This window comes from Protopterus annectens, chromosome 1.part2, assembly GCF_019279795.1.
Source record: "Protopterus annectens isolate FY-2018-M chromosome 1.part2, PAN1.0, whole genome shotgun sequence".
In the NCBI taxonomy this organism is placed as follows: domain Eukaryota; kingdom Metazoa; phylum Chordata; order Ceratodontiformes; family Protopteridae; genus Protopterus; species Protopterus annectens.
Genome location: NC_056727.1, coordinates 540,972,976 through 540,988,332, shown reverse-complemented (window position 1 = coordinate 540,988,332; position 15,357 = coordinate 540,972,976). Strand labels below are relative to the sequence as shown.

General features: G+C 36.3%; 1 protein-coding gene across 2 annotated transcripts in view; it reads right to left on the bottom strand.

Moving 5' to 3' along the window:
- The window catches only part of LOC122790003 (zinc finger protein 501-like), a 146,758-nt gene that overhangs the window by 118,261 nt on the left and 13,140 nt on the right, over positions 1-15,357 (bottom strand). For both annotated transcript variants that reach the window (XM_044057527.1, XM_044057536.1), the window contains exon 2: positions 215-553. In XM_044057527.1, the coding sequence (XP_043913462.1) occupies positions 215-427 (213 nt within the window). In that variant the 5' untranslated portion in view covers positions 428-553. The remainder of the gene's footprint in view (positions 1-214; positions 554-15,357) is intronic.

Below are 15,357 nucleotides of genomic sequence, written 5' to 3'. Positions count from 1 at the left end.
TTGTCAAAACATGAGTATATAAATTGAGCTTTTTCTTTGATAAAGCAAGATTTAGATACAACCACAGAAATTTAAATTTTGAATTATAATTCAAAAATTAAGCATACAGCTTTACATAATTTACAAAGCTGATAAGTCATTAATTAAATGTTTTGACACATCAGTTGCAAAGCCCACATTCCAGCCATACAAAAGCAAAGAAAGCTATACTTACTGTTAGAAAACTAGTAGTTTCCCATTCTTGAAGTTGTGATTTATTGGACACCATTTCCTGACTGGCCATAACATCATTTTTAATACAGACACTCTCTTCTTCAGTTTCTTCCAAAGTTCTTACTACTTCTTTCATGAGTTCTAACTTGGCATCAGACACCATAACGTGGGTGGCCATAATGTCACTTTGAATGCACTTAAAACGTGCGTGCATTTCATTCAGAATTTTTACTTATTCTATTTAAAGTTGTTGGAGAAGGTTCTGTTCGTTGTCATGAAGAAACTGGTGCAGTTCTGCAAACTCTTGTGTAATATATTGTCACAAAATGCAAACACCTTCCTGAGAAAAAAGAAATACAGAAAAGCTAAGTTGAATGGCTGTACATAACAGTGTCAGCTGTGTCCATGCATTTACATAACAGAATGAGAGAAGACCATCCTTTCGGTACAAAGACAGGACATCTGTCTACAATACTGGTGACCAGGGACCAAGACTGAGACCACCAGTGTGACAAGATGAAAGAGCTGGAAACCATCTAGAATGTGGCCTCTCTGGATATGTGGAAACTGGATACCCAGTACAAAGCAGGAGTCAATGCAATCTGCTAGACACGCACTCATGTACATAGAACTCAGAACAGAAGAAGACAACAAGGAAAAGAGGTGACACAGGTCACAGAGTGTTTGATGGGATTGAAGGAAAAGAGGGGACACAGGTCACAGAGTGTTTGATGGGACTGAAGGAAAAGAGGGGACACAGGTCACAGAGTGTTTGATGGGACTGAAGGAAAAGAGGGGACACAGGTCACAGAGTGTTTGATGGGATTGAAGGAAAAGAGGGGACACAGGTCACAGAGTGTTTGATGGGACTGAAGGAAAAGAGGGGACACAGGTCACAGAGTGTTTCATGGGATTGAAGGAAAAGAGGGGACACAGGTCACAGAGTGTTTGATGGGAATGGCATACCTCTCAACTGGACACATTTTCACAGAATGACCAGAGTTTTGGCTTATATTTTTGGTCTGTTCCTCATAACATTTGTGGTTTTCTGGCAAATTGCTTGGAAGATCTGAGGATTGAAGCCACTAAATAATGACATACATTTGAGTTTCAGACTTCAAATCCTTCAGAAAATGTATGTTAAAACAGCTTCTACTACTTTAGCAACTTTCTAAGTTTAAAATCAGTATTTACAATTTGTCCCTATTTTTGGGCCTTTGTCCCCCCATTTTATAGGTCTTTGTACAGATTTCTTGCACTAACAGGTTGAGAGGTATGGGGATTGGCCCTATGCCCCCAACCTCTGCCATAAAGCTCATATGATGTCTAATTATTAGGCTCTAGCCCTGGGCTTGTTATCAGCAGCAGTCTGTATTCCTAAGAGGAAAAAATCCTCAGCTCCATGGGCAATGTAGGCTCAGTCTCTTTAAGAAAATCAGTGACTGCTGAACAGGAGAAAGGTTGGGAAAAATCCTGATGGTTGAGGTATGACCTCTGTCAGAGACACACAGGAATGGCACACCAGTAGCATTAGTTTCACAGGTATATATACCAGGCATACATTTTAGGTGATCATTGAAAAATCTAATAAACATCATACTATAAAGTATTACCTGCCCCAATCAAGCACAACTGGACTACATATCCCACAGGAATTTACCACTTATAACACAGCAAAATACACCATTGTAAATGTATATGCAAAAAGGTTCCAAAATGTCATCGTAATGAATTAACAGTGACCAATTACAAAATCACATAAAAAGTACAATGCTTCAAAAGTAGGAATCAGTTTCAAATATATTAGAAACCCAAACCTTAACAGTAAATATATGTATATATATATATATATATATATATATATATATATATATATATATATATATAAAATATATACATATATATATATATATATATATATATATATATAAAATATATACATATGTTCATAGGTGTGTACTAGGTTAATGGCCCTGGAGCCTTTACAAGCCTAGCCTACAGAAGTGCCCTGGCATCGTGACACCCGACCTTAGTTCCTAGTGCCTCTGTCCCCAGGGTGAATTTTCTATTTCCCAACCACTCATCAAGATTTCCTTTGAAGAGGGCCAGTGAGGTGCTCTGCTTGACATGTATGGGAAGTTTATTCCAGAGCATGGGCAGTCTCTGGGTTATGAACCTGTCCCTCCAGCATGTTCTGTTTATTGTGGTAATGAGGTTGAGACCTCTGGAGTGTGTGTGTGCAGCGACTGGGATTTCTTTAGATGTAACATTTCTATCTGGGTCACACATGGCTTTGTAAGAGATTTATATAAAAGCATAAAATATATGTAATTTATAAACATTTCACAGTAAAGGATAAGCATGTCCTTTAATCTGAAATTTTAAGAACAGCAGAATGATAAATATGTGAGAACACGAGTTACATCTATAATGCAACTACACTGCAGACAGGACAGACCACAATAGGCAAACCTGCAAGCTTTTCCCTATGAAATACAGTCCCAGGCAGTAGCAGATGTAGCCATGCTTTTGGGTCTCATGGCCTGTGGCTTACAATCGTACTATGTAATGGGTTAGGGTATGTATTTTAGCAGTGTGGTATCCGTTTCATCCAGAACCCCCTAGAACTGCCTTATATCTCACCTGTATGTGCTGAATTCCAACATTTGTGCTGTATTGCTACCAGAGGGAAAACTTGTGGCCAAGCTTGGCTTTGCAAATAAAATTATTATTATTATTATTAATAATTGCCTTACATTAAATCTGAGATGTTATCACCTTAAATTAAAACTGCATATTCCTCAATCTTTTACTTTGCTTTTCCTTTATTTTGTTATAAACAGAAAATATGAATAAAAATAGAAACATAACATGCATACTAGGCAATGCAAATCATCTAAAGCCAATGTTCACAACACTGGGTGGCTAGCCCTGCCGTGGTAGTTTTTCTGCACCACACACTTGAATGCACACACACACCTATGGCCAATTTACAGTGCCCAATCCACCTACTACATGTCTTTGGAATGTGGGAGGAAACCCTCATGAACACAGGGGAAGATATGCAGACTCTGCACAGAAAGCACCAGAACTGAGAATCGAACAGGGAAGCCTCTAGTTGTGAGGCAACAATGCCATTTGCTGTGTCACTGTGCTCCCCCTCAATGATTTTTTTTAAATGTTTCTACCTTGCTTGCAGTGTAAAGCGGCATAAACATTATTTCTATTAAAAAAGGATTGAAAAATGAAAAACATGGAAATAGTAAAGGGTTAATGAATGGAACCAAGTTGTCCTTTGTTGTGACATAATTATTCCAGGTGAAAAGATTCAAACAGACCAGATATAAAACTGTTTTGTTTCTCCAAGATGAGCAGCAGAGATTTTTTTTTTTACAGTAAAAAATATTTTCAGTTGGAAATCTAAGTATAAATGAAGTATTTACACTTTTTCCAGCATTGGGTAATCGCCTTCTTATACGCCAACAATAAAATCCATAATAACTTGAATTGACGTTACCTGTATGATATACAGCACCAAATACTGTTCCATTACATAAAACTACTAGAACAGAGACAGACAAGTTTTAGCCCAAAATTAACCCAAGGCTGGTTTCAACTACCATACAAAACTAAGCAAGTTCACTTTATTCATAAACTCTGTAAGTTCAATCATTGAAGAACAGTATTTCTACATTTATTTATGCATTTACTTATTTTTCCCCATTTGTTTACCTACCCCAGTAAACAAATTTAAAGAAAGAATGAAATAAATAACATTGGTAAACACTACAAGGCTATAATCCGTTTACAAAATGCCGTAGGAAGAAATCTTCTCAAAAGGTCCTGTAAAATTCATACTTAGAAACAATTTCTGATGTATGCCAAACAATCTGACACTGTACATAATGTTAACAAAGGAAAAGAAAAGCAACACAATTTTAATCAATGCTTATGCATTCAATATACAGACTATATTCATAATAATTACAGAAAGAAGTGATGCAAATAGTAAGGGAAAGTGTTCTGTTGTGATTTCATTCTGACTGTAAGATATTGATGCAGGTGTGTGGTGGAAAATACAACAGAGGTAGAGCGTGCCTGAGATGAAATATAGCATTAAATGATGAATTATATCACCAAAAAGGGCCAATGGTGATGGTGCTGCTTGTGTTCTGATTCAGTGCATTACAAAGGTATGGAAGTGCATTGTAAAAGTAGTTTGAAATTCCTTTGATTCTAGTTGATAAAAGTTTGTATGATTATTTAATTATTGAGGCTCCACTGATTCCCCTTATCAAAGGACTTCCCAAGATACATAAAGGGGTACTTCCACCGCCCCTACGACCTATAGTATCTGGGAAACTTTGGGTTACTGAACATGCTTCACATTTTGTGCAGTCGAAGTTAGGTCCTTTGATGGGCACTATACCTACCATTCTGAAGAACTCCTTTACTTTATTGGAGGATTTGAAAAATGTCGCCCTATTGGAAAGTCTAAGACCGGATACCCTGATGGTTACACTAGACATAAAAAGTTTGTTCACTAGCATTCCCAACGAGTTTGGTGTTGATGCAGTTAGGAGTTGCTTAGTTGAGCTCAGTGATCTAGACAATACTGATCAGTTGACGGTCTGCACCCTTTTGGACCTAATCCTGAGTAATAATGTTTTTCTGTTTCAGGATAGGGTGTTTAGGCAAACATGGGGGGTGGCCATGGGCACCCCCTGTGCTAATGCCTATGCTAATTTAGCTATATATCAATGGGAGAAAACATATATTTTTAATGATGATAGATATAGAGCTAACGTCATCTTGTACAGGCGTTTTGTTGACGACATTCTCCTTTTTTGGAATGGAAGTGTTGAGTCTTTAAGTGACTTTGTTGACTATATGGGTTCGACCACTACATTCTTGGAATTCACATTTGAGCACTCTTTTATTGAGGTGAATTATCTTGATATTACTATTAATAAGAATGTCTTGAATGAGATTGCTACCTCTTTATACAGAAAACCTTGTTGGAGGAACGGCATACTCCATTACGAGAGTATGCATCCAAGATATATTTTTCCAAACGTGGTAAAAAACCAAATGTCGAGAGTAACTAGACTCTGCAATAGTGGTGAAAAAGAGAATGGTCTTTTGGACTTTCAGGCTAAATGTTTTTTGGATAGGGGATATCCACTTCAATTAATTATGGACTTTAGAAATAGCACTACCCCTATTTGTGGAGCAACACTGAAGAATGGGTTCTTCGGTGGGTATTCTGGTAGTAGGAGAACTAAGGTCCACTACGATGTTAAATATACGAATGATATAAGATATATTAAGGATATTATTCTTAGGAACTGGAAACTATTTAGTATGGACAGAGACCTATTGAAAATAGTGGGGGAAAGACCAAGCTTTAGATATAGCAATTGTTTTAACCTAAAAAGATTGTTGTGCAGGGAGAAGATAAAAATTGAACCCCTAGATATTAGGACAAGACTTAGACAGGGAACCTTTCCCTGTAGGAGATGTTGCACATGTAAGTTTATTTCAACAGTGCAGAAATTTGAGCGGTTAGAGCTGGGGATGGTGTTTGAACCGAAATTTTATGCCACCTGTGACACAACAAATGTCGTTTATTTGGCCACATGTGAAAATTTTGAAGCCTACTACGTGGGAATGACCTCACGTAGGCTTAAAGACCGGGTCTACAATCATATATACGACATAAGGAAAGCAAACATCAACAATGCTTTGGCCAAACACTGTCAATTATGGCCGGCTCATGTCTTTAAATTTAGGGTTCTACAGATCCTATATCCTAATAGAAGGGAAGGTGATCTAATAGGGGCTCTTGAATTGAATGAGTTAAAGTGGATCCTAAACCTTAGGGCCCATATAGAGCCTGGTTTGAATTCGACGCTTAGTATTAGACCTGCACTCTTATAAGTTGTCACTATTTTGTGTTTATTCAGGATGATTTCCCTATTCCATATATGATTGATTCACACTTTTAGATCAGCCATCTAATACTTATGGGGGTTTTTGTTGGCTATAGGCAATGTTCTCCCATGCCTTTTATTCAGGTGTCTTGGCATTATCATTTGGTATGTTCATATAATTTCTTTCCTTTGTTTTTCTATCCTTCCCCGTCCCCCCCCTCTTCCCCCCTCTTTCCCTTCCTATACATCCTATCCTTCTTTTCTCCCTTCTCCCCCCCCCCCTTTTTTCTGTTTTCTTTTCTTTTTCTTCTTCTTCTTTTTGGTCAACCAAGGTTGGCTTTGTTTGGATTTTACAGTTTATATATAGTGCATATGGAATGAATTAATTAGCTTATGACATTGTTTTTATTTTGATCTCTGGTTGTATCGGAGTTTTTAATAAAACTATGCTTGTCTTGAGACAAAGTTTTAAAATTGAAAGTAATAATATTGTTTATATGTAAATATATTATTCTTGATAGAGGTGATGTAATTTGGAACAAGCATGTATTTCTACATTGCTTTAAATGGAGATGTTTCTTGCGAAGTACATCGGTTTGCTTAATTGTTCAATTGATTTGTTAATTGGGCTTTATTCAATGTATATAAGGGTAAGGACCAGCCCTGTTTAATGTAACCTGATGAAGCGCACTAGTAAGTGCGTGAAAGCGCTTGTTCTTCTCTTTAATTAAATATATTATTTGTTTGATTTTATGTCGTGGTGGTTCCAGTGATTCATCAGCTATTTGATTCTAGTTGTGCAAGGTTATGCACTAATTCTGAATTTGTCTAAGTTGAGAGAACCTGTGTGTATGGAGACAGGTGAGTGATAACCTTAATTTTAATGGTAGCAGGAAATGGTTACTTATAAATGATGGCAGAGTCATACAAGGCACAGATGATATTTGTGTAGGATCATTAACCTACTTTTAACTATCTGAGAAGTTTATTTAACTTAAAGTAGTTAAGTGACATCAGTATCTGTGAAGAGGGTATAGGCAGAGTACATAGTCTAAGGAAAGGAATTCATGCATTATATTACAGATTATGCATATCATATGCAGAGTGAAATGAGAAAATTGGTCAGATTGATGGACCAGTCCTGTCTGTGATACAGAATCAATGAACAGGGTCATGTTTAACCTTTAAAAGCAACATGCAGTAAGTTACTGAACTGGGCTAGCACTCAAACATAGGCAAAACTCGTGAACTCTGTATGTTACACTCAGAGCTGTATTCTTACCAATTCATAAAGTCCTCTCTACATATAACACATTTGAAAAAGGTCCGATACACTAAAGGAACACTGTCAAACAATGGCAACTGCTTTTTTCATGAAAATGATCAAAACTGCAGTTTACTTGGAGATGAAAAATGTCTGCACATGCATACTAGCCTAAAACATACACAAATAAATGGTGGTTTGAATGGTATTAAATGGATCACTTCAGAATTCCATACTATCCAGTAACATACTACTTGACATCATGCATTCTGATATATACAGCTATCCACTTGCACTCTATCTGCATTTATACTCTATCTGCATTGATTACACAGTTATAAAAATATTGGCACTTCATTTTACTGAGAAAACAATGAATACATTACTCCTACAGTTTTTGTCAGTTGTAATTACTAACTATAATGCCAATGGAACTTTCCTCATCAGACCTCCAGAGTAAACAGGCATTGTCTAACTGGATATAAAGTAGTAATACAATGAAAGAAAGCTAGTGATGTTTACTGAGCAAACTGAAATGAATTAAAATCCTTTGACCTTGATTACTCAGTTTTATATCCTCAGATCACCTTATTGTACTTAATTCTCACCCAAAAGGAATAAGGAGAAATTCTGTATAAAATGACCAATGTTGTTTCTTTTTTGCCGGCTTTTTTGGTATATGTGTATGTGTGTTCATAATTTATAGGATTATGTCACCAGGGTGTGGCATCCTGTAACCTACCTCATCAGCAAGGATCCACTTTTAGTTAAACCAGCAATCATTAACAAATTATTTGTATTCTGAATGGACACAAGTTCTATCGAAAATACTAGCAAGAATGATAAATATTAATAAAGCTTCTCCCTTAATAACCAAAATCATATACCAAAACCAAACTTACAATTCAAATACTGAAATTATTCAAATCTTTGAAGACATTTATTCTCAAATATGTGGTAAGCAAAACTCATCATTTACACTACAAAAAAAAAATCCATTTTTAATTCAGTTAGATTTTCCTAAACTTAACCAAAGTCAGCAGAACCTCCTTAAAGCACCTTTCACCTTAAAGAAATCCTAGACATAAACAATCTTAAGACAGGCAAAGCTCCTGGACCTGATGGCTATACAGCAGTCTTTTATAAAACTTTTAGTAAAAAAATCTCAAAAATTATATTACGTCAGTTCAATTACATTAAAGAACATGGGATAAAAGACCTATATATATATATATATATATATATATATATATATATATATATATATATATATATATATATATAAGCAATTCTAAAACGATATTTATTCCCAAGGAAAATATCAACATAAAAACCCACTAAATTATAGACCGGTTTTATTACCAAGTATAATCTCACCTAATCAATCAGGTATTCTTCAGGGCAGACAAACCTCTGACCACACAATAACTTTTGATATGATGATTTTATTATCTAGACAAAATAACAATTTGATATTTGAACTTGTTCTAGATGCTTCCAAAGCTTTCAATAGACTCAGTTTAGATATTCACTTTTCAATAATGCTGTATTTCAGCCTATTGCAAGCTTTTATACACTCAGTAAAAACTCTATACACAAATGCACACACAACTTTACATATAAATAAGACTACTTCATCTTCAATAATAAAAATTATTAATGGAACTAAACAAGGGTACCCACTGTCCCCATACTTATTTTATATACATATAAAAGCAGTCTTTCTTCTTATAACCCAAAGAAATGTTCACTAGATTCATAGAATAAATAATACAAAGCTTACATTAACAACTTTTGATGATGATGTAAACCTTTATTTTACTTTACTTAATACTGATCTACCAAGAATAAAGCAGTAAATTAAAATATTTTCAAAATTTTCTAATTACAAATGTAATTTAAATAAATCAACTGTTTTTCCTTTAAATCTAAATTATAACTTAGTAAATTACTTTCCAGAGACCGAGATTAAACTAAATGATACATTGAAATATTTGGGTATATCTTTCTGCCATGGCTCAAATAAGTTCTATCAAAATAATTTAATAAAAGTTTGGACAACAATTGAACAAGACATTCTCAGATGGAACAAATTAAAATTCCTCTTGTAATCAAAGGTGGCTATTATCAAAATGAATATAATACCAAGACCGCTGTTCCAGTCAAATGCAACTAATATAATAATACCTAATAATTCTTCAAAACTATAGGGCGGCCACGGTGGTGCAGTGGTTAGCATTGCCGCCTCACAGCAAGAGGTTCTCCGGTTCGATCCTCGGCTGGGGTGCCTTCTGTGCGGAGTCTGCATGTCCTCCCTGTGGTGGTTTCCTCCCACATCCCAAAGACATGCTGCAGGTGGATTGGACACTCTAAATTGGCCCTAGGTGTGCGTGTGAGTGTGCCTTCTGTGGAAGGTTGGGCTGGCAACTCGACACTGTAAAACTCCACTGCCATTCAAGGACAAGGTGATCCGCTGTGGCGACCCTACGGGAAAAGAAGAAGAAGAAGAAGAATTCTTCAAAACTATAAATGCAAATCTCTCTAAATGTCTATGGGAGCCCAAATCAATCCGTATTGGATACCAAAAACTAATTTATCACAAAAAGATTGGCAGGTTTGGTCTCCAGGACTTTAAGCTCTAAATGCTAGTAGAATTATAGCAATTTCCAATTGCTGTTCAATAAAAACAAAATGGAGTCCTATCTGGGTAAAAGAATGGTATAATCTAAGAATTCATTCCAAAAATAACACTGAAACATTACCCTTCCTCAAAAAAAATGGTAGAATCAAATTAAATAACTGTCAAATAACTATTTTGCAAAAAAATTGAATAATTAAATCTAACAAGTCCCTTTTAAAATTTTACAACCAATTTACCTTAATCCAAATCTTAAATTAAATAACTATGTATTAAATTTAAATAATTACTCCTTAATTAAAGACATGAAGATATTAGACTTTATAATTATAAAAAACTTTCAATAAGTGATTTGAGAAATTACCTAAACCTTCCTAAAAGCTACTTAGACAGATCAAGGAAGTGACCTCAACCCTCTAAGGGGATTCAAAGATTAATGACAGCACCATAAATTTCTGTAAGGTATTGTGGAATATGTTCACACTAAAAAAATGTTAAATACATGTAAATTAATCATACATATAAAATAGCAAGATATATCCTATATTTGGAGTACTTGTTCAAACGGCAACCTACAATTAAAATAATCAGTAAACTCAATCAATTCAACTATTCTTAAAATTACTCCATTTTAAGAAACTTAAACTCCTTAATGCTAATTTAACTCCTATAAAACATAATAAATACTTCTTCACATCTTCACCAAATTGTTTACACTGTGAAGCCCAAAGAGCTTGATATTTTGCATATATTTTGAAGCTGTAAATGTTCATATAAGTCGTGTTAGTTGAAGGTTGGACAAGAAAAGATGGGGTATGAAAAGACTACTGTGTCCTAGGAATTTGCTATTTTACACATTCCTCCTTCGGTACTAACTAAACAGAAAATACATACTTTAGTTACCCTTTTCTCATTGACAAAGCTATATGTCTTACAAAACTGGCTTGACAGATTCAATACATCATGGAATGGCTTTATAGAAATGGTGATTAAATATACATCTGGCTTGACAGATTCAATACATCATGGAATGGCTTTATAGAAATGGTGATTAAATATACATCAGTTAATAAGTTAATAGTTAATAGCCAAAGCAAATGCTCCTACTATACACAATTGTGGAATACACTTCTCGATCACATATTCCAATAAATACAAATATACATAAATAAAGATAAGCTAAATTAACAAAGAAAAGAAATAGTACCAAGAATTTTCACTCATAAACTAAAGTTCATAGTACTGTGTAATACTGCTGTTGTAGCAATTAAAATCATAAGATGGCACTTATCTCTTGGTTTACATAGTTTTTATGTTATTAACTTTATTTTTTTCTGTTACTTTTTCTAATATGTTAAAAAGTAGTAATCTGTATGTACAAATGCTTATTACATGTTGAAAAAGTTTGATACATATTTACATGAAAATTCAAATAAAGATATTCGGGAAAAAAGGAATTATATGGAATGACCACACAAAAAAAATCCATGTGATGAAAATCAGTTTCATTGTAATGAAGCCCTGCCTTTCAGCTAAAAGCTTTGTAAGAAGTAAAAGAGTTTTACTTTTCTTTGAAACATTCAACCAACTAAGACAAACTGAGAAATCACAAAGTAGGCTGGTGTTACAAGAAACAAGGATAAAATTTATTCTCAAGTGCTTTCCTCACAGATTACAGTTGACTTCTTCAGAAAAAACAGACTGCCTCCACCCCACTCCTTAAATACTCATTACAAACACATTCCAAACCAATTTGTAAAAAACACCATAGGCATTTAAAGGTACAGACTCCCTGTTTGATCCACAATTATACAAGCAAGATAAAAACAAACTAACTATAAAACATGATTCAACGTGTACTTTAAACTTAGTATTTTGACAAAAAATCATAAAGTGAACAATTGAATAAAAAATCAACAATTAGATGAAAAAATCAACAATTAGATAAAAAATCAGCTTTTAACCTCAAAAAGCTGGTTATTGAAACCATTTCATTCAACCCTGGAAAAATATTGGCGTTGACCCTTAATTGCCAAAACAGTTCTTTGTATTCAAGCCAGTAATCCATAGGACCTCCTCTCTCATCCATAGTCAGCTGTTCAAGAACTGTGAATTTAAAATTGTGACCTGGGTGGGTATTGATGTGCTGAGATGGGATGAGAGAGGAGATCCTATGGATTACTGGCTTGAATACAAAGAGCTGTTATGGCAATTAAGGGTCAACGCCAATATTTTTCCAGGGTTGAATGAAATGGTTTCAATAACCAGCTTTTTGAGGTTAAAAGATGATTTTTTCATCTAATTGTTGATTTTTTATTCAATTGTTCACTTTATGATTTTTTTGTCAAAATACTAAGTTTAAAGTACATGTTGAAAAATGTATCATTCAGACCATGATCATGTCCTGCATCAGTTAAAAGTTACCACTTAATGTTCCTCCATCCCCAATTAGTCTTTCTATGCCCCCCTTCAGATTAATTTTAAGTTTAAAAGAATGGTCTGTGTGGGATACAATATGCTTTAAAAGAGCATTTTTCATCATGTTTACTAATATTACAGATATGTTTGCAAATCCTCTCAACATTCTCTCTGTTTTCCCTATATAAACTGCAGTACAATCATGGCACAATGGCACATATATCACCTTTCTGACAACTAAATTATCTCGTACTTGTCCAAGTTCCCTGCATCACTATGTTTCCTGTATATCTCTACACTGGCTATATTGGCCACACTTATACATCCCACCTTTTTTGTCCTGGTAAATCTTGGAGAATGGAATTATTTCCAATAAGTTTTTAAAACTTCTATATTTCCTAAATATCACACTGGATATTTCACCCAGATCCTTAAAAAATATTCCTCCTACTAAAAATAAGTTCCAGTTGTTTTTCAGGACTTCATAAATATGGTTATAGGTCATAACTATAGCTTTTTTGTATCCATCAACTCTCTCACATTTACCTTTAATCCTGTACAAATTACCTTCTCCTAAATTGATTCATAGATGCCAGAGCTTCTCTTATAAGTGATCTCATTACGCAGGTCATAGATAAATCCAGAAGGGTAACCATCTCTCAAAAAAAAAAAAAAAAAAAAAAAAACAGATCACACAATTCAGGCATTTCAATTCTGTTTTCATAAGAAATCATTCTAACTATACTAACCATTTGGCCCTTAACAAAGACCCTTTTTTGAAATAGCAGATGGCAACTAGTAAAATGCTATAATGTTGGATCTATCTATATTTATATTTACTAGACACAAAAGCTTGATTATTTAACACTTTGATAAGTTGTGTAACAAGGAAACAAAAGATCATAAAATAATTGTACTTAAATTTTTAAAAATCTATGGTATATTTAATATGTTCTATAAATTCAAATAGCTTATCATAAATATCTCTTTTTGGAACACATCATTGGATTTTGAACATGCACACATGACCACATGCAAGCACACACAAAGTACACACAAGCACACAAACACACATATGGAAGCAGGCCCCTCATGTGTGTGCACACACACAAGCAGGCCACTCCCATGTGTGCACACACACAATCATGCCCCCCTGTGTGTGTGTGCACACAAGCAAGCCCCCCCAAGTGCACATGTGCACACACAAGCACGGCCCCCCCATACACAAGCAAGCACCCATGTGCATGAGGACATGCAAGGAAGGCCCACCCATGTGCAAAGACACACAAGCATCCCACAAAGGCACACACTCACAAGCACCTCCTCAACATACACACACATGGAAAAGCAGCCCTCATACACACACAAAACCAGTGCCTTCACATACACAAACACACACACAGAAACACATGCAGACACACACACATGCACACAAGTATGCATACAGGCACACCAGCATGGACATACATACACACACATAAGCACAGGCACATTCACAAATGCACCCTCACAAGCACACCCGCACACTGGTATACAGGTATGCATACAGCACATAGGCATGAACACACACATGCATGCACACACATACACTGACAGGCATGTACACACACATGCACTGACAGGCATGTGCACAGACATGCACTGACAGGTATGTACACACACAAGCACACATGCATGCACGCACACATAAGTGCCCTAATTCACAAACATGCATACAAGCACCCTCACACACAACCAGGCACACACACAAGCACAACCTCGCATATACCCTTACATGCACACAAACACACACAAGCTCAAACACAGGCACACACACACACACACACACACAGAGGAGCACACAAATGCACCCCCATGCACACCCTCTTGAGGATACCCATGTGCATACACACGCACAAGCACCAACACACACACACACACACACAAAACCACAGGTGCACACACACACACACACACACACACACACACACACACACACACACACACAAAACCACAAGTGCATGCACACACACACACAGCCACAGGTGCATGTGCACATACACACATACACAACCATACGTGCGTGCACACACACTACACATGCTTGCACACACACAACCACACATGCATGCACACACACAACCAGACATGCATGCACACACACAACCAGACATGCAAGCACACACACAACCACACATGCAAGCACACACACAACCACACATGCAAGCACACACACACACAAGCACACATGCATGCACATGCACGCTACCACAAGTGCATACACACAAAATCTACCTCACGTTCATGCACACACACACACACACACACACACACACACACACACACACAGCCACATGCGTATATACATACACACACACACACACACACACACACAGGTACACCTGCACGCATGCACAGACACACACACACACACACACACACACAGGTGCACCTTCACGCATACACACGCACACACACAGGTGCACCTGCACGCATACACATACACACACACAGGTGCACCTGCACGCATACACACGCACACACACAGGTGCACCTGCACGCATACACATACACACACACAGGTGCACCTGCACGCATACACATGCATATACACACACACAGGTGCACCTGCACGCATGCACACACACACACACACACACACACACAGGTGCACCTGCACGCATACACACATACACAAGTCCCCTCATACATGCGCATGCACACACACACACACAGTACCCTTACACGTGCATACACACACACACACAATAACCTCACATGTGCTCGCTTGCGCACACACACACACACACACAAACAATAACCTCACATGTGTGAACACAAATACATACAATATCCTCACACATGCATGCGCGCGCACACACACAGACACACATACACACTTCCCCTCACAC